Source organism: Homalodisca vitripennis, chromosome 1 (genome assembly GCF_021130785.1).
Source record: "Homalodisca vitripennis isolate AUS2020 chromosome 1, UT_GWSS_2.1, whole genome shotgun sequence".
In the NCBI taxonomy this organism is placed as follows: Eukaryota; Metazoa; Arthropoda; class Insecta; order Hemiptera; family Cicadellidae; genus Homalodisca; species Homalodisca vitripennis.
Genome location: NC_060207.1, coordinates 156,679,030 through 156,699,639, shown reverse-complemented (window position 1 = coordinate 156,699,639; position 20,610 = coordinate 156,679,030). Strand labels below are relative to the sequence as shown.

Sequence of the window (20,610 nt, the reverse complement as noted above, 5' to 3'; positions counted from 1 at the left end):
AGTTCTAATTATAACCCAATTTTTCTCAAAGTGTTCCGTATAATTCGAGGTTTTTCACAATTCGAGGTACGTTCGCGTCCCATTCACCTCGGATTACCGGGACTCTACTGTATACATCTCTACTATTTACAACTGTCCACTTAAAACTAGATAGGCCAGGGGGTTTAATACCTGACGATTTCAACATATCAACAGAACTTGCTACATCTAAAATATCACAGTTAGATTTTACAGCCAAAACTGGTTACTATAAATGTGTATCCTTGGCCCATACATAAGTGATTGAAGTACACCAACCTTTCTCATGCCTGTGTACGAACTGGCTTAAGTGTGTTCTGGCGTACGCTATTGCATCTGACTGTGCTGAAGCTCCTTGCTGTATTAGTCCTATGAAACGCAACTGGTGCAGCTTGAACTCCAGAATTGAATTCTACACACAAGATCAGAATGAAAATAAAATTATGTTGTCAAAGATAATGTGAGAATACATGATCATGTGTTATGTGATAAGGTTTTGTGCTCCAATTGTGACCAATGGACTGAAGAATTGTTAAATGCCCAAGTTTAGTGCTAAATGCATTTTAAGATTTAAAAATCTATTACAAATTAATTCATTCACATCTGGAATTTTGTGATTAGTATAGTCACTTGTAAAATTATGGTGAAACAAATAAAAAAACAAAATAAAAGTAAAATTGGTTATACTAAGTTTGAAGAGAAAGATTTAATAAAAATATTCATTCTGTCCCTGTGAATATAACTTATATTAGTGATCAAATATATCACACAAATACGCTAAATTTCCAACACCTTTTTATAATTATAATACACATAAGTCACAGTAAAAATTTCTTTATTCATATATATATATATATATATATATATACGATATATATATATCAATATTGCACGATTGAGTTGTCATTATTGCCTAATTCTAAGTTATCTTAAAATTATATACATGTTATTATTGTATTTTATATTACCAGTTTTTGTTTGGTTGTTAACCTCACTTTTTTTTTAATTAAAGGCTTACAATTATTGGTTTATTTCACATAAAACTAAACATGAACTTTTTATGTACGTTATTGTCTAATTTTGAAACTAGTATTTATTTTTGAGGTGGAAAAAATTGTCGAATGAGTAGTGTTGAATTTGTAAGGCAATCTTTCAGTCTTTGTTTTAATTTATTCCGATTATTTTTAAAACTGCTACCCATGTACACTGTGTTTTTTAGGATAATCTGTAATTACAGGCAATTGTCTTTATTACCATTTCTTTCTCTTCTCCAATCCAAAAAAGATGGTTTCTTTTCATATTGTGTGGTATAGCGTAGAGGTAGGTGGAACTTTGATGCGTGGCAGATATTATGTCTCTATACGAGGCAAGTTCAGAAAGTAAGTACCATTAAAAAAAAACATGTAAAATAAATTTTTTCAACACAATTTTATTTCTACATAAAAGCCCAAACCTTAAACTTTTTTCAACATAGTTTCCACTGATGTTCAAACACTTGTCATAGCGGGTGATCAATTAGTTTACACCCTCTTCATAGAAGGTTCCCGCCAACGAATGTAGCCATGACTCCATGGCAGTTTTCACTTCATCGTCGGTTTCAAAGTGTTGGCAGCCTAGCTCACGCTTCATGTGCAGGAACAAGTGGTAGTCAGACGGTGCCAAGTCCAGGCTGTAGGGCGGATGATCGTACTGCTCCCAAAAAAATGGTCGAACCAATGTTTGAGTGTCATCAGCGGTATGGGACCGAGCATTGTCATGGAGCAACACAATTCCGTTACTGAACATTCCTGTCCATTTGTTTTGAATTGCCTACCTTAGTTTCCTTAAGGTTTCGCAATATCTTGCTGCATTAATGGTTTCACCTCTTGGGAGAAAATCAATCAGCAAAACATATTTCCAATCCTAAATCCCAATTGTCATCTTGAATTTTTGTTTCTTTCGGGATTGCGTGTGTCGCCACTCCATAGACTGCTGTTTGGATTCCAGTATGATATGATGGGCCCATGTTTCATCCCCTGTCAAAATGTTGTGTAAAAAATCACCATCATACCCGTACTGTGTGAGAAAAATCAAAGCACTTCTGAGTGTCTTGGTTTTGTGCACGTCAGTGAGCATTTTTGGACCCATCAGGAACACAGCTTGCGATAACCTAAGCAGTCCATAACAATTTCGTACAAAAGATTGAGTGAAATTTGTTGGAAATCGTCAGATAATGTTATCATAGTGAATCGTCTGTTCTCTTGGATTTTTCGTCAACTGCTCTTAATAGATCATTGGTGACGAGAGAAGGCCAACCGCTCTGATTCTCATCATGCACATTTGTTCGACCACCATTGAACATTCTAACCCACTTTCTCACCATTCCTTCACTCAACGTGTCTCCCCCATAAATATTTCAAAATTTACAATAAATTTCAGCCGGTTTCACATTCCTTGCGCTTGCGTTCAAAAATTTAACTACAGAACGAATCTCACAATCGGCGGGATCACTAATTGTCTTAACATTTTAAACGTTCAGAGAAAGCTGAAAACACAATGTAAAACAACTAAAATGGCACGAGTCGAACAAGGACAACTAGTACGCATGTGCGGAACACCGAAAGCAGCGCTGCAGTGGCAGTAGAATGAAATGGTACTTACTTATAATGTCTTGATTTAAAGATTTCTCTTTTTTCATCAATAAACAAACTCATTGGTTTAAACTGATATTTTTGGAGGATCTAAACATTTTTTCAAGTCATTTTGTTTATTTTTTTAGATCACTAATTATCCATTTTTGGGGTTTAAAAGGTCTTTCTTTAATCGATACTTTAGGACAACTTATATCAAAATAATACAGAAATGTATTGTGAAAATCAAATTAGTTTTCTATTGAGGCCTGGTAAACATCTAACCATTCTTCAGCCTTAAGATATCAAGTAACTCAAAGTTAGAGCTATCATACTTTCTATATACTTTTTTAATGTTATTTTTACTATTATTGTGTATATCTGGTATCTTAAAAAATTGAGCATCGTGATCAAAAATGTTTTGTTATTATACCTCCAGCAAATATTTTTCTATTGTTTATATTTGTAATAAAGTTGTCAATGGCCGTTTCAGTATGGATATTTACTCTAGTTAGAAAATCTATTTGTAGTTCATGTTGTACTTTTTAAATATATTTCAGAACTTAAAATATATGTTATCTTTTCTTAACACATTAATGTTGAAATCTTCAGTTACAACAACAATGACAAATCTACCGCATAGTATATCCAAGAGAATTTCGAATTTATCTAAAAATGAGTGCAAATAACAATACATAGGAGAACGATAAACACAGGCCAATACAAAAGAATAATCCCCGATCACAAATTCCGCTATACAACATTCAAATACCTTTTCTGTTACAATTTCTTGCACATCACGAATCAAGATAACTTTACTAGTAATATTTTTCTGAGCTAAAATCATAACCCCACTACCCGAAGCTATAGAATGGGAAAAGTGGACCTCAATTTATAACTTTCTATGTTAAGGTACACTGAATCCATTTCACTCATCTTGTGTTCGGACAGTCCAATTATGTCAGGTTTAATTTCCTCTAAAGTTAGTTGTAATTGGTCAACACGAGATGGAAGGTGTTTGATGTTATAGTGCACAATTAAAATAATTTATCAAATGTTTATTTTTTTCTAGTATTCTTAAAATGTTTCTTAGTTGAGTTGAACTTTTTGGAGTTTTGTTGTATATTTTGGTCTTGTAACCCTAAAGTGCAAGAATGACTACAACATGGTATAATACAGTTAAGACTTCTTCATGGGTTCTCTATATAGTTGGACTGGCTATCGTTATTGTGACTTTCATTAACAGACACAAGACCAGGGGGCGGACTGATATATCCTCAGAACACTGTACTTCACACTCAGGCAGGGTAGGGGCCACATGATTCTGGTATCCTTGGCCGTCCTGAGATGCAGAACAACCATCCATCCCAGGGGTCCCCAACACTCCATGCTCCATTTCCTCCACAAGTTTGACCAGAAGTGACAGTGAGGTAGTGCTCTCATTGAAGGTGGAAGGCAGTGGTGGACATCCTCGGAGAGACAGGTAGTCTAGTGGCAGTTCTCTTATACATGTTTACCAAATTTATTTCTAAATGTCACTGCTACCCCAGCACTCATTTTTTTTATTTGAAATCTGGTGATATGCAATGGGAAAAAGCTGTTTTTTAATTACAGTTTGTATTTACAACTTCTTCCATGCCAGCCCTGATAATTCTTATTGTTGTTCCATTTGCATATGTTTTAGTATTTTTAACATTTTTAGGGAGATTTAAAGAAATGTTATTTTTTTATACTATCCAGTAATAGCTTTATTAATGATCCATGCTACTTTTGATTTTCCTAATTTGTTTAAGTCGAGTCCATGTTGAGTAAAATGTTGTCTTTTCAAATTGTTTAAATTATTCAGCATTTCCAGCTCATTATTTGTAGGCCCTTCTATAGGCTGATCATATCTAGCAGGAATGGTTGCCATAAATACTGGCCTACTTTCACTAGATTAAGTTTTTTTTCTAAATTCTCATACACTTCATGAAGACTGTTGTCAATGCTGTTGTTCTTGCCCCCAGCAGAATGAGAGGTTTATTATCATCCTATTTTAGTACCAAGTTTGTAATGTATATCAATGTAATGTTCGTTGGCTTGATTGTAGCTGAAAGCACCAACTTGACCACAACTCAATTCTTCGATTTTATGCTGGACACTGGTGCCTTGACTCCCTTGGTGCGGAATGTATGCATTGGTATGGAAAATAGTCCAGCAGAGTTTGTCTACACGACTAGAACCTCTGTTGTCATATATTATAAATTTATTTAACTCCAACAAAAAAGCAATTTAGTTTCAGATAAGTGTTATCTCTTTTCAGTTACCAAAAATTCAAAATAACTACTAAAGATTAAACTGCTCACCTGTGCTTCCAGAGCCTCCCTGTGAGCAGCCGCCCACTCCAGTGCGGGCCCGAGGTCCTTCTGTTTCAGGCTGTCCAAGATCCTGTTCAGTTCTGTGAATGGTTCCTTTACATCCTCCTCAGTCTTTAGTCCTGCATCCTGACCAACAGACAGGAGAATTCAACAGTGGAAAAAATAAATATTACAACCTGACTATTGATTCAGAAAACTGAATAATAGTATTGGTAATATTAATTCACCTTTGGGCTAAACAAATCTAAATTCCTTACCTGAGCCAATTCTTGAGCAATGTCTAACATTCCTTGACGATAGAAGTGTTGGCATATCACTTGGTTTAACAACATTATTTTTTCTGGTCCAGAAAATACATCTTCTCTGCTTGTAGAAGCAAAGTCGGAGACGAAATTCTGAAATAACAGTGAATAAAATTGATGACAATCATACACAAATAAAACTTTGTTTTATACTGGCATATTTCACAATTAATAATGTGATATGAATTGGACAAAGACTTCCTTATTTTCTACTACAAATGAATGTATTAAGATTTATTTCATTTCTTACTCTGAATATTAAATATATACTCTTTCATTTGCATTAATTATTATTAACAGTACTTCTAGCTTAAAATATAATAGTAATCAACATTAAACACTATTTATACAAATGTATACAATTTAATAAGGACCTGTCAGCACTTTCTTGAAATCGTGTTGTTATCTTTCCATCACTTCATCTATACAATAACTCTTGATGGAAAGGTCCTAAATATTTGAAACTTGATACATAGGTCTCTCTTTGTCCAAGGAAGAGCTCTACTGATTTTGGGATCACAAAGTAAAGGTCAGTCTACCAGAAAGTGCTTGCTCTTTTGTTACTTTCTTTCGAGTCCTTCGATATTTCATTGTATTGGTTTATTTTACTGACCAGTAAAAGTATATGTATACTTTATACTATTATAGTAGAACAGTATAAAGAAACCCGTTTACACTCTTTGTATTAATTGATGTCTTGCAGAAGAGGGTTTTCTGAAGTATCTAAAATTGGCTAAGGTAAAAAACTAAAACTTTTAAAATCTTACTTATTTATCTGTAAAGAGCAGTAAGATGATTTGTCTCCAAAGCTATAGATAGGTGTAGTGTTCATCAATTCTCGTTTAGATCTTTTTCTTTTTCTGACAGCTATTAATGACCTTCGTAGTAATTTGGAATGTGATTCACATTTGTATACTGATGATACAAAATTTTCTATGAGTTATAGTAAAAATCTTAATCTTGAACATTTGATTAACTGTAACATAGACACATCAGAAGAGTGTTTGGTACTAATGTTTTCATATTGAATAAAAAAAGAAAACAAAAATAATGTTTTTGATCTACCAGATATATGTGGTTTAGATGATAACGCTATTTGTAACGTAACATGCTGGATTATAAACTTACATGGGGAACACATACTGACTTAATTGTTTCAAGAATTTCAAGTTCTATTATTATTCAAAAAGTGATGTACCATGTTTAAGTCCAAAATTCTTACTTTGCTTTGTCCAATCTTTAACTATACATGGTATTTTATGGAGGTTTTCCTAGCACAGTTTGAAGAATTATGAGTTATTAAAGAAAAATTGTTTGCATGTTTACAAATTCAGAATTAATTTAGCATTTTTAATTTTTACTTTTACGATGTTGCCTTTATTCTTGGTCATAAACAAGATTACGACCAGACGTGTCATGTATGTTCTTACCATCCAAGGAATCACCTTCCTCTAAAACTTCCTTTTATTAGGCTGGAAAAAGTGTACAGGTTTCATATTGGGATAAAATAATATTCAAATAGTTACCAAAAGTCAGACTCATGGATACAAGATTATTAAAAGAACAGATTTTATAATTCACTTATACAAATTCCTATTTATTCATTGAATTACTTTTTTCAAAACCAGTAAAAGAAATAACTATTATGCAATATTTCTCCTCAACTAATGTATTTCATGGTAACAATTTAATGTTCAATGTCTAATCATAGTTGTGTCTAGATAGTTGTTATCTAATTATTAACTTCTTTATTTTTAATTATTTTTAAGATACTATGTTTAGTGTTACTTATTTATTTCATGGCAACAATTTAATTTTCAATGTCTAATCATAGTTGTGTCGAGATAGTTGTTATCTAATTATTACCTTCTTTATTTTTAACCCGCCGGGTGATGTGTTTTTACCGATGGTAATGGGTATAGTTTGATTAAATGTGCGCATTTAAAAAAAAACATTTTTTAAACAGCATAAACTGTATTGTAATATATTGTGTTGCATATCATTTTATTCTGTACATTCTAAGGAATCAGAAAATAATACTATAAGTGAATTTAAGCTAATATGATGACCCATTGTACTCTGCTGAATGTTCAGATTTACATTTGCAAAAAAGTTTTTTCAAATTCTCACAACCAATACCTTATTATACAAATAAAAATTAAAAATGTGGAATAGCCATTTTGTTCACTTTTTTATGTACATTCAGAAAAACTACACATGTATGGCTCAATTCATAAAAAAACTCAAACTATATATACAATAATGAAACTATGTACACCTCTTTTTCTGAGCAAACTTCAATAGGAGTCACTGTTGGGCCTCATCCTCTTCCTCCCAGTCTTTAGAGGCCTTGGATAGTGATCTAAATATGGAAAACACTCCTTGTGAATACCGCATTACACTGAGGACACCAATATCTGCTTATTTTGGAGGTTGTTGGACCACAAACAGCACAAAGGCGCAGGCGACTTCCCTCAAGATGATCAATTTTGTGGCCTGTATCACCACCTGGTCCTGGCTGGATTCTTTGGGGAATATTGTCTTGACTGTTTACCAGATCATGGACTATTTCTACTAAAAATCATACCTTGAAACTGGTCTATCAGTATTATTTGAATACAGAATAAATGCATTGAAAAGAGCGATGTCAATGAAGTTCATGAAGAGTTTTTTCCAGTGTTTAGGAGTAGTTCCAGTACATGAATAATGATGTATTGACTTGTCACTGACATCAATAGCTCTCATAGATTGATTATATTTATGTGTTACTAAAGGCTTCATACATCTCAATCCTTTTATGCTTGTGATCATCTGGTCTTCTGCATGGCAGGCTGATGTTGGGACTAAAACTGGCTTCCGAGATTTTTTCTGCTGGTACTTAACCAAAATTAACTTATTTTTTCTAAAATAAATACTCTCTCTTTCTCCAAGCTTTGCTGACAGGACAGATTTAGGTAAACCTTAAGAATTTTTGTTAATTGTCTCTGTAACAAAAGTGTTGTGAAGGCTCAACACTTCGACAAGTGGAATTTTGGTATAAAAATTATAGAGGAAAATGTGATAGCCTTTATCTACTAATTCAGACTTTTCAAGAAGTTGAATCACAACCTTTTGGGTGAAAGGGCCACAGTTATCTTCCAAATAATCTGATCCACTGTACAATTCAATGTGATAGATGTCATTGGAACGGCTATCACACAGTTCAACTTTTTTATTCCATATCTGGAATGTCTTTTATTGGGAAGATACTGAATATACACTCATCTATTTTTCATCCCAACAATAGACTCATCTATACTTAAGTTCTGAAAGGGAACAAAAAACTTTTTTATATTTTCATTGAGGCTTTCCAATAAAAACCTTATTTTGACCCAGGGATCGTAACCTGGCTGTCCTCTCCTTACGGGCCCTTGTGATGTTAGGTGAAGCACTGAATTAATTAGTTGGAATCTATTGCAGCTCATTATTTTTGAGAAAAAAGGGACATTTTGTTCAAATCTTGTATTCCAGTAAGTTTTTAAATTTTTTTACCAAATATACCCATGTTTTATTAGGACAAATATTACAAAATATTTTCTTAGTTCATTCAGTGTCAGATCAATCCATTTCTGTAGCCTAGATGCATTTCTCATCTCATTTGAAGTTCTTTTAGTCTGGATAGTCTTGTTGGTATATTTGTTAATTTCCCTGACAATACTATTCAATACTGCACTAGTGAAAACAGTAAAAAGTATGATATTGGCTTTGAGTTTCTAGGAGGAAGGTTTCTGGTACGAGTATTTCTACCCCTGAAATCTGATTCAATATCAATGACATATTCTGGAGTATAAGTTCTCAACCACATGGGATTGGAAAATTCTTGAATAGGCCTATTTGGATTAGGTGTATCATCTTCATCACTATCACTATTTACAGCATGACGAGAAGTATCTACTTCAGAAGATTCTGTCTTCAAAGTTTGGAACATATTCCTCACCGCTGCCAGAAGAATAATCCTCTAATGATACATCTGAATCAAGTTCCGGCACATCTATATCACTAGTATCTTCCAAATCACTTATTTCATCATCTAAAACATCTCTGATTTGATTTGAGCCTAAATTGTTATCCATTGCCACTAAATACAGCACAATTCAAAACAATAACACAGTAGACACCATTACTGTGGGTGTAACAACAACAGAAAACAACTGGTTGAAAAACATCAATATATCGACCGCCAAAACAATCTATTAGATTCCATAGAGAATATAAAAGAAACTTCAGAATTTCATGATTACGGCACTATATGAAACACTAGATTTCAACGAGAATTGTTGAAGGAATTACCGTTGCAAAAAGCGCTTACATAATAGTAGCGCTCGCGGCGATATCACCTGGGCGGACGATATAATCGTCGTGGTCGATACTATAAAAACAATAATTTCATAGTTAAAATGGTTTTATACACAGCACTAACTATAAAAAAACAAAAAAACTAAAAAATCATATTAGGAAGGAGAAACATGAGACCAACATTAACATAAAAAAAATCATGTTAGGAAGGAGAGATATGAGACACAGACACGACTCAGACATGGTGGAATGGTGAAATTTAAAACTTTGATTTATTTCACTAACAATGTCGACGGTTCATACAGGAACTGACTAAAAAATATATGAATTAATTATATGCCTCGGCTACGACACAAGCGAAGAGTGGCAAATGCCCAATGATATGTCTGGCTTAAAAAAATAAGCATTGAAAGGTTTTACATTTGCGGCTTGAATTATACCAGAGTTCTTACTATTTACCATCAAAACAACGACAAAGGGATTATTTCTGTAGGTTGACAAGCAAATTTAAGTAGCATAAACCTAGTTCATAATAATTATATTTTAACGTACAAGTTTATTAGAACATCCCTGAAATCTGCAAGGATGTGAGATATTGCAACTTTCCTAAATTATTGATTGGTTAAGAAAAAAATTAAGAGGGGGTTATGTCACCCATAACAAGGTAGTGAGTGATAGATATGAGCTATAACTATGGGCGGAGTTATTTATAGCATGAAAAGAGAATGGGCCAGAGGGCTCCGTAACTGGGCCTCTGCTGATTGAGTTAAGATTTTACTTCTAAGTGTTGTTATTTTTTACATATAAAATATGTATGGCTAAATAAAATAATATCAAATTTAATAATTGCTATACTGGAAGGTACTTTGGTATTATGCGAAGGCCACTATTTTAGGAAGACTACTTCTTACCGGGTACTTAAAAAAACTACTTTATTACAAAAAACGGACTTTATTTTACTTACTGTGAAAATTACATGTTATTATGACAATCGGTTCTTATTTTCTACCTCTCAAAAGGAAATGATGTCAGTGAGAAGGAGGCCACTCCGTCCCTATCTACTATTTGTTATAAGGCTATATAAGTAGATAAATACATACATACATACGTATTATAAATATAAAAAGTTAACGAGCACACAAGTGACCTGAGGTTAAATTTAGGTACTATCTCGAGGGACTTTTTCTTTTTTGTGAGAAGTAGAGGGGAACCCTACAGGTTCCAAGCCCCGCACTGATAGCCAGGGGCATTTCCAATCGGTACTTTCCTGACCTCAGATCACATTCTAGGTCGCTCAATATGATCTTACGTTGAAAATAGTTATGATGACCTGGAATGTGATCTGAAAAATTGAAAAAATACCAGTTGGAAATGATCCTGGCCATCCACATCCGTGCAGGCTTCGGTGATGCCGGTGCCACCCCGCACTTCTAGTGAAAAAGAAAAACTCACTCGAGATAGTACCTATATTTCCACTACTCGTGGGAACACATGAGTAACAATAACAAAAACCAAACCAGAGAACTTTAGCTTCTCTCATGGCAATGTGGAGGAAAGTTTAAGAAGAAGAGAAGGACTAGAAATGCTTAAAAACAAAGAGATGGCTCTACTCCGGAGGCACACCTGAGGAAAAAGACAAGAAATAAAGTACAACAGGTGATACGAAGGGAGCAATCTGCACTTCCTTATAAACCATCCTACTCGCAAGTGACAGAGGGAATAAGGGTGGACCGACTTGAAAGTGGGTTTCTGTTCTTAAATTAAAGATTTTATCTAGAAAAGTCTGATATCTTAAATTGAAATGAACTCAGGTTTTAGTTTTTTGTTAACAACAAATATGCAATTCATAAGTCACATCATGTGAACTATCCCTTAATCTCAGTTGGGCATGAATAATGTACTAGATTCAATTTGTATATTTGGAAATTTTTCTGCAAAAGTTTAATTTAGTATAATGATAAATATTTATTTAGCAACCAAAAAAATCATACACAAAGAAAAAGAAAGATGATGCATAAGCACATTTGTCCAATTTTACTGTAAACTAATGAGTACTTACACGATCAATAGCCTTTCCCACTTTAGAAACTGTGCTGTGTAAATCTCTATGGTCAGTAGCCAGCCTCTGAACTGTTTCCCGCACTTTATTCATAGCCTGTTTCATTATCACCACCTGAGAAGCCGTGAGTTCATGATCAGGAGAACCTGAAAAAATATTTTAAAAATATTTTTAGCTAGCTAACTTTAGTAACATTTTCCATTATATTCAGATCTAGAAATTTAATTGCTAATGATGGAAACTTTATAATTAAATAAATATTTATTACAAACACAATAACAATTACAAAATATTATTTGGCGAAATCTTTTTCGTGATGTAAAAATTAAAATCTTTGGGTCAATACAAAGAAAATATATAAAACTTTTAATTAAAAACTGTTATCATAATTTTGGTAAGCTCTTAATGCTTGTTTACAATAAGACAGTGATAGTTTTGTGGACTATCATGGTTATTATAACTATTGTAACAACTAAAGTGTATATAATCTGCATATAGTGGTAGTTACAAGTTATTTTATAGATAATGGTGGTTGTGAATAAATATGGGTTTTTTCAGAGGGGGTGTAAAAAATGCACAACTGCACGAAAGCTTTGCCTTACCATAACCAAGCCTACAAGTTTGGGGCTCTCCGACAGGTGGTTTTCTCACAGGTAGACAAACCCATTTCCACATCCTGTGCAGGTATGATCTAAAATAACCATGGTCTGAGAAGAAATAAGTGAGGAAGAAGTCCACCTTGCCGTGCTGTCTCTCCATCCACTCTGTGATTTTACTGATTAACTCTTTCGTCTAACTCCTACAGGATTTAGCATCCCGCGAACTTGCCATCTCTGCATGCTTACAACTTGCTCTGCTTTCTCAACTCCGAGCTCTTCCTTGCTATCACAAACGTACTTATGTTCTTGTGCCTTTCGATGGGCATTATACTTGCGATAACTTGAACCACTGGCCAGAGACTGTACGGTATGAGCTAGTGACCCTCAGCGGCTTTCCTCTGAACAGAAGCCATTCTCTTTCAATACTTTCCTCTCCTTATAGTGTCAGCCCAAACCTCATGTCCTTAGAATAGCATGGAGTTAGTAATCGACGTCAAGAGTCGCTTTCGCCCTGTGGTCAGGCCCCCAATATTCACCATAAGTCTGCTCAAAGCTGATGTTACCTTGTTAGCTTTTTCTGATAAGTACTGGACATGCTCCCATAAAAGAGAGCTTGGTATCCAGGTACACACCAAGGTACTTCACTGCAGGCTTTGTATGCATTTCAACTCTTCTAACTAACTTGGAGTTGGATGTCTATAAGAATTCTTTTCCGTGTGAACAGAACCAACTCAGTCTTTTCAGTCACTAGTGTTAACTCAAATACGAGGTTAGTTATAGTTGTTTTATAGATAATCACAATTTAAACTAAATCTAAGATATTCACGGTTACAGCTAATAATGTATATAAAAGGTTGTGGATAAATCTGGGGTTAGTTGTAGTCAAGTTCTGCAATTATAACTAAATGTAGATAGTCATGGATTACAGCTAATAATGTAGATGATAGTGGTAACATCCAACTTAAAATAATTATGGTTATAACTAATCTGTAAATAATGTAATAATGATATTGTTTCACTGCTCTTGTTGTTACTATTATAAAAACATCATTATGTCTATTAAATTACCTCTTATTTTTGTTATATTGATTACAATGTGTTACAAATTCTATATCAAAATGGTTATTCTATTGGAAGTAAATTTTGCAATAATTTATTGTGGTTACACCTAGATCAAGAACTGTTCTTGCCAGTTTCAGAAATGGTCCATATACTACAATGATCTGATAAAACATGATTCTACTTACCACATACAAATCTGTTTATTAATGACTCAAAGGTTGTCTAAACTAGTTTAGAGCATATATTATAATAAAGCTGAAAGTTTTACCAATTATACATAGATCTTATTCACCAGATTGATGTGAAAACATATTTTTATTTAATATAGGGACCCAAAAACATAGGTCAAATGTTGAAACGAGAAAACAAACAATGTTTAAACAGATAGGATGAACACAAAAATAACAGTACATTGAATTCACGCTAATATGAGATTGGCTAGAGCTGTGCAATAGGCTTCTGCATTATTTTTTCCCTTGTGACATGAATTCCACCAACAAAATGCCATGTATATCCCAAAAAACTGTTACAATAATCTTTTACTGTGACAGCATTTTTTTAATCTTGATCTTCACAGGAGAGAATGTGTCTCAGCAAGTCTTCTGACACCACGTATGGTCAAAATCAAAGTTTAGACGTCCATCTTTAACCTCCCTTACCCATTTCCAATTTTAACCTTCACTCATTACAGTATCACCATACACTTAATAAAGCTGATAGTGAATGTGAGCAACGGATATGTTTCTTGCAGTGAAAATACATATCACTAACTGAATTTCAGAGGCAAAGTGTCACTTTTAAATTAGCTACAGAGCTGCCACTGATACATGTGTTTTACAAGTAATGTTGAGAGATGGTGTGCTCTCTCAATTTCACAGATGTGTCAACTAAGGGACTATAGAGAGAAATGCCCTTGTAATTATGAGTGTTATATAACTAGTTCATCTTCAACTCTTAACTTTGATTAGTAGGCTACCTTATTTTGACCCTTTGAGCATACCTTTTAGTTTTTTACACTGTATAATTTATTACTGAAATAACGTTGTTTAGCAGTTTTCTCAGAAGAATAAAATGCTGCATAACATAACAATAATTTGTTTGCTTTGTTTGTTCTTTATAATGTTAGATATTTTGTTTAGGAATAGACTTGGTTCCCAAAAACTTTTTAATTTAGGATACTCGCTGAGAACACTAAAACAATTTTATATTAAAATCAAAAATATAAATTTTGCCCACACTTTGTATCAAACAAGAAAAGTACTTTTACATTACATTACAAGTACATTAGTACTTTTTAAAGTTATCATAAAATATTACAATTACTGAATGAAAATTCAAATATTACAAGGTAAATAAATAATCCATTTTAGACCATATTATTAAACACATAATAAACAAAACAATGAAACAGCTGTCTCAAATATAAACTTTCCAAGGTAGTGTCATCTTTTTATGAGGTATACATCTTTAGAATAGTCCAGTCTGATAATGGTTTGACAGCTCTCTTTTGAAGTTTAGATCCAGAAATTATAAAACTCTGTGAAAATTTAAAATTGTATTGTTTTAAGTTAATATGACACACTTTCTAAACTTGATGTTTATGAAATAAAGAGATTCTGATTCTGAATATTGATCCAACATAACCAGTTTTAAGCACATTTGCAAATACTCCTGACTTTAATGATGCATTAAACAAATCTGTAACTGAGTCTGATAAGATAGTAGTACAGAGTTTTAAAGCATTTGGAATAACATATGGACCGTAACCTTTGGACTCATCCAACCTAGATATACCATAAGACTTTATGAGTAATCTGCAACTGAAATAAACAGATAGATGTGTTGAATTGACAGACATAACTCTTACTACTTGATAGTGTTCAGATAGATGAAAATAATCTAGTGAAGAAGTCACAAAATGTTGATCGATCCGAGGCTTTGTAATCTCTTAAAAATGTGTTAAAAATGTGGAATTGAATTATCCTGATGAAGGCTCTTGAAAAAGCTCCAGAACACCTTTGGAATAACAGGAAGTGCATTCCGTATTTCTCCAATGTACTAAGAGTAGTAGATTCTTATAAATTCCTTGCATCGGCTTCTAATTATAAAAAAAAATTGGAATAAATATAACTTTTAACCCTTATAATACCAGAGGAATTTTTCAATTTGTGCTCCACCAGTGCCAAGCATTTATTAGAAGTGTGTACCTGCCAGTGCCAGAAGGTTTCTATCTCATTTTGCAATGTGGTGGTAAATAATTTGATCTCTGTTTTTTTTTTTTATACAAATTTAATGATTTTTATTTCTAATTAAACATACAACTCCAGTGTACTAGGATAAAATATAAAAACTGCCTTACTCAAATTAAAATATATTTTATTTAAAAAAAACTACTGACATAAAAAGTGTTCCGTTAATTCACTACCAATCCAATATTTTTAATAATATCTCTATTAAATTTCATTATGACAAGTCACTTAAGACCCTAGCTTGCCTATTCAAAGCTCAGATCACGCGATGCTTGCCCGCTGCATAGCGCTTCGCGCTGCTTACTCTTTTAGACAAAAAATTAACTCGAGCTTGCAAACTCCAAGCCCAGATCAAGCGGCGCGTGTTTATCACTAAAAAAAAAAGATAAATCCTATCGTTTCCGTATTATGTATTCCAATTGGTCCATCCGTAGGAATTTCCTCACTGCGCATGTGCGTGGAGATAGAATATATAGGGTGAACTGTTAACACGCTTATATAGGTAGGAGGTGGCCAAACTCGTGATTCGTCGGTTAAAAGTGACCAACCAGAGTTTAAGGATTTCCCGCTTTTCAATAGACAATGAATTAACCACTTTAATCGGACGATCTTTGTTCAAAATGAACCTTCAATCTTCATGCGATCGCAGTGATCAGTACTATTTACAACAATAACAATTGAACATTGGTTATCCTTTTGAATTATAAATAAAACATATGTTGGCGTGTAAAATGTTTTTTAGATGCTATTTAAATCACTTCATTCCAGGTATTTACTATTATTAACTAACATAATTGGCTAAAGAAAACCAAAATTTAATCTAATTTAAGTACAAACATCATTGGTAGTGAATTAATGGAATTCCAGACCATAAAACTAATGGTAGTGAATTAACGGAAAAGAACCAAGTGTTCCATTTCTAAATTTAGTCCTCCTTATGGAGGTTAAAAAATAGATGGGCTCTATTCAATAACTTTGCTGTAAAGAACATTAAGTTATGAACACCCTATTGAAATTTCACAGTAAAATGTTCACAAATAAAAATATTGTAGCTTTACAAAATAATTTACTTAAATGATTTATTCTATTAATTTGGATCTTCTTATTTTAGGGGGGGGGGGAAATAACTCAATTCAATCAATCTACTGTAAACATAATTAAGGGTAAATCTTAAGATCAGCGACTACCGCTCCAATCGCCGTAATTTTTTGCATACTAACACAGGTTAACGTAATTTCACAGAAAAAAATAGTCCCGATTATCGCTAACATATAAAAACCAGTTTTTTGGCAGTACAATGTTGGCAATACAAAACACATAAATAACAAGATTTTCGACTATCAAACTAAAAACAATGGCCGACCATGGTCGTTTTGATGAGTTGACAGTAGTCACATGACAAACAGGAAATTTTCCGATTGGCCGGGCGGATCACATGACCTATAGGACGGCTTCGATTGACCACCAGACGTAAACAAACAAACCCAAATGGACAAGGAATAATTAGTGAAGTTATTGACATGGCGTGTGATGGTTTTGTCACACGCTAAAAAGACCCTAGCTTGCCTATTCAAAACTCAGATTACACGATGCTTGCCCGCTGTGCAGCGCTTTGCGCTGCTTGCTCTTTTAGAAAAAAAATTAACTCGAGCTTGCAAAGTCCAAACCCAGATCACGCCATGACTGCTTACACACACAAAACTCAGACAGAACTAACGCAGGTTTCATTACAGGCAAAAGATAAGCGGCGCACGTTTATCACTGATAAGATAAGACAACTTTATACTAGAAGTAGTACCTGGACTACTGCCCTACGAACTAATAAGACCAAAAAAACGAATAAATGCACTGTCAGTCAGGCTTTTTTTATTTTATTTTTTTCAAATTTTTTTTTGGTGGGGGGAGCAAACGGCTACGGCGATAATTGGGACAATTTTTTTCGGTGAAATTACGTTAACCTGTGTTAGAATGCAAAAAATTACGGCAATCGGAGCGGTAGACGCTGATCTTAAGATTTACCTAATTAAGTTATAAATATCCTGTTGAAACATTTCATAGTTAAATGTGCACAAAAACGTTAGACCTATGACAATTTTGTTTTAATTTAAAACCAAAACGATTAATAGACTTACAAACATGATTTTACACAAAATATCAGGTTAAAGAAATAATACAAACAACAATTGAAGCAAGTCAATATTAACTATAAACTATACTTTCTAAGAGTTGTCAAGATTTTTTGAGTAGTCCACTTACAAAAATAATCTCAAGAATGACCAAAAACTTAGCACTGATGAAAAGACCAACTTCTTCGTATTGTAATAAAATCTTATACATATATACTAAAATAATGGTTTATCAGTAAAAGCATGGCTGCAGTATTTAAGTTAATAATCGGCCACCACCACAATCAAATAATCAATATACGTGATTATCTATAACCTACATAAATATTAAACTACCGAAACCATAATGTTGAAACGAATTTCATTAGCCTATATAGGTATTTCAAATTATAGTATAGTTGTTTTTATATAAAAAAAGTAATTATTTAATGATAAATAAAAAAAACTGGGTAGAGTACGATAAGCGGACCTGGTTTTTTTTTATATCATTGATATCTAATATTCGCATCTCAAATCCTAGCTTATCAATTGATATACAAGTATCTATAGTCCCCAATAACAAACATATGTTTTAAATTAAAATGTGAATTTAATATTAACAGTGATCAAACAAATTATTATAACCAAAATTTGGAAAACTGAAGACGACCATATTTGCCCCTCTCACAGTTACTTTTCTTTCTTTCCCACAAATTTCACATAATGGGTTTTTCGGTACGAGCCCTAAATGTTGAAGCCACGAAAAACACGTCTTATCATCTTTCAAAGCAATGTTGTGTAGTTTTCTAAAATTGACTGTATTTTTTAATAATCAAATGTTACTTATGTAAAATTGAAATATTACCTTACGTGTATTATTTCAAAGTGTTTACAGCTGTTGATATAGATTATTTAAGTTGTTCAAAATAATTAATTAGTATCGATTGATTATATTGATGCTTATGATTAAGTAATATCCTGCCCAACCCTACCCAAAAATCTATCTTTGAAGCTATGTGTATTTCCAAAAGTAACAAACAGAACAGTGTAACATTTTATTATTTTTTACTATTTTGAAAGATAAACATATCTGGCAGCTTGTGACACAAATAACACATGTACATGCCATTGTACTTGTGGCCATTACGCAAACAACACACAAATAATTTTACTTTTTTGAATTTATTGGGAACAATGTTGATGTAGATTATTGCCTACATTAAATGACCTGGCAATAATTAATGGAAAATAACTATAATTAGAATGTTCTTATATTCGATAGTTTAGGTCTATTGAATCGATAATTTGGTAACCTGATTGGATTTTGGTGTTGGCTGCTTATTTCACTAAAGTCAAAAGCTTTTATTTACAATTTAAAATATTTCTAAATAAATAAAATTTTTATTTTTGAATGTTTACTGATTTTTTTTAGTGACGCCTGTTAAATGGACATTGGCATTTTTGGCAATATTTTTAAAATTTCCAAGCAGGACAAATGTCCAAGCAGGACTTTTGGCACTTTAGGTATGGTTTTTTTAAGGCCTGGATAACAGGACTATGGCGATAAAGAGGTTAACAGTAATAGGCTATTTATACAAGTAATTCTTAGATTTACTTATTTGACTTCTACTGTCTTTTACTATTACAGCCTGTCATATTAATGATAAAAAACTTATTAGTCTATTCTACCAAAAATTCAATCCTATTTTGAAAAAAATCTGGATTTGGTAAAACCTAAATTTTTGTTGTTTAAATGATACTCATATAATGAGGAAAACAATGAGCAATCTCCTACATTCGCCATCTAAATAAAAGGTGTATTATAATTGTCTAAGAAAAAAGTAATGGAAGAGAATCAAAACACTCACAATTGTCAAGTTCCCTCTTCAAGTTTTCAATGTGAACACAAATATCTCGCATTACTCTTTCAGCATGTTCATTAATACCACCAAATTTTGTTAAAACCTTATCAATCTCTCTTTCAACTGCAATACATGCCTCCATGTTCATATATTTGGTAAAATTGTTCTCTGCCAGAATAAAGATGACAAATATATATATTTAAGTAATGACTACGACTTAATAACAGTAACTATGAAACAAAACAAGAAACCTGCTCACTGCTGATTGACTTCAAAAAAACCAAGCGATGTTTTCGTCGACAACAATAAAATTAATGTCAAAATATAAATCAACGTCACTTGGATCACGAACAACAAGGCAGACTCCAAGACAAACCATAGAGAAGAGAAGAAATTAGTTTAGTTTATAGTGGTCTGTAAAATTGAAATTTCTGACGTTCAATAATGTATGCGTAATATTAAAACAACTCATACTAAGACAGTCAGTCAGGTTTTCAAGTTACCAAATGAATACATTTTAATTATGTTCTTATTTATGTTTTGATATTTTTGATTCCTTGTTTTATTTTATTTTATTTACATGCTATAAAACAGGATTTACTCTAATAATATTACAGCAATTCAAAAAATTCCATAACATGCATCAATGGCTAGAGTTATATCTTAATACTCTGTTTTCACTTATGGCATTCAAATAATAATAAAGGCAACCTTTGAAAACTTGTCATCAAGAATAAATGTTTGTACAAAACATATAAATAAGCAATATAAATAATATAATAGTAACGAAAATTAATATATATATATATATATATATATATATATATATATATATATATATATATATATATATATATATATATATATATAATATAAATAATATAATAGTAATGTAATAGTTTTATCATGTTTTTATGAAATTACTGGAGATAATTGGTAATTAAAAAGATAGTTCTGGCACTTCCTAAAATTAATTCCAAACAAACAATTCTACATCCAAATTTTCTAACTTTTTTAGGTAAAACATCTTGCATGATAATTCCTCTGTGTTTA

At 32.6% G+C, this 20,610-nt stretch overlaps 1 protein-coding gene across 1 annotated transcript in view; it reads right to left on the bottom strand.

The window, feature by feature from the left end:
- Window positions 1–19,841, bottom strand: part of LOC124374460 (E3 ubiquitin-protein ligase RMND5A-like) — a 41,106-nt gene extending 21,265 nt beyond the window's left edge. The window contains exons 1-5 of the mRNA XM_046832673.1: window positions 19,564–19,841; window positions 11,681–11,826; window positions 5,242–5,379; window positions 4,973–5,110; window positions 298–430 (exon numbers count right to left, since the gene is read on the bottom strand). Of these exons, the coding sequence (XP_046688629.1) occupies window positions 298–430; window positions 4,973–5,110; window positions 5,242–5,379; window positions 11,681–11,826; window positions 19,564–19,705 (697 nt within the window). The 5' untranslated portion in view covers window positions 19,706–19,841. The remainder of the gene's footprint in view (window positions 1–297; window positions 431–4,972; window positions 5,111–5,241; window positions 5,380–11,680; window positions 11,827–19,563) is intronic.
- Between the last annotated feature and the right edge of the window lie 769 nt (window positions 19,842–20,610).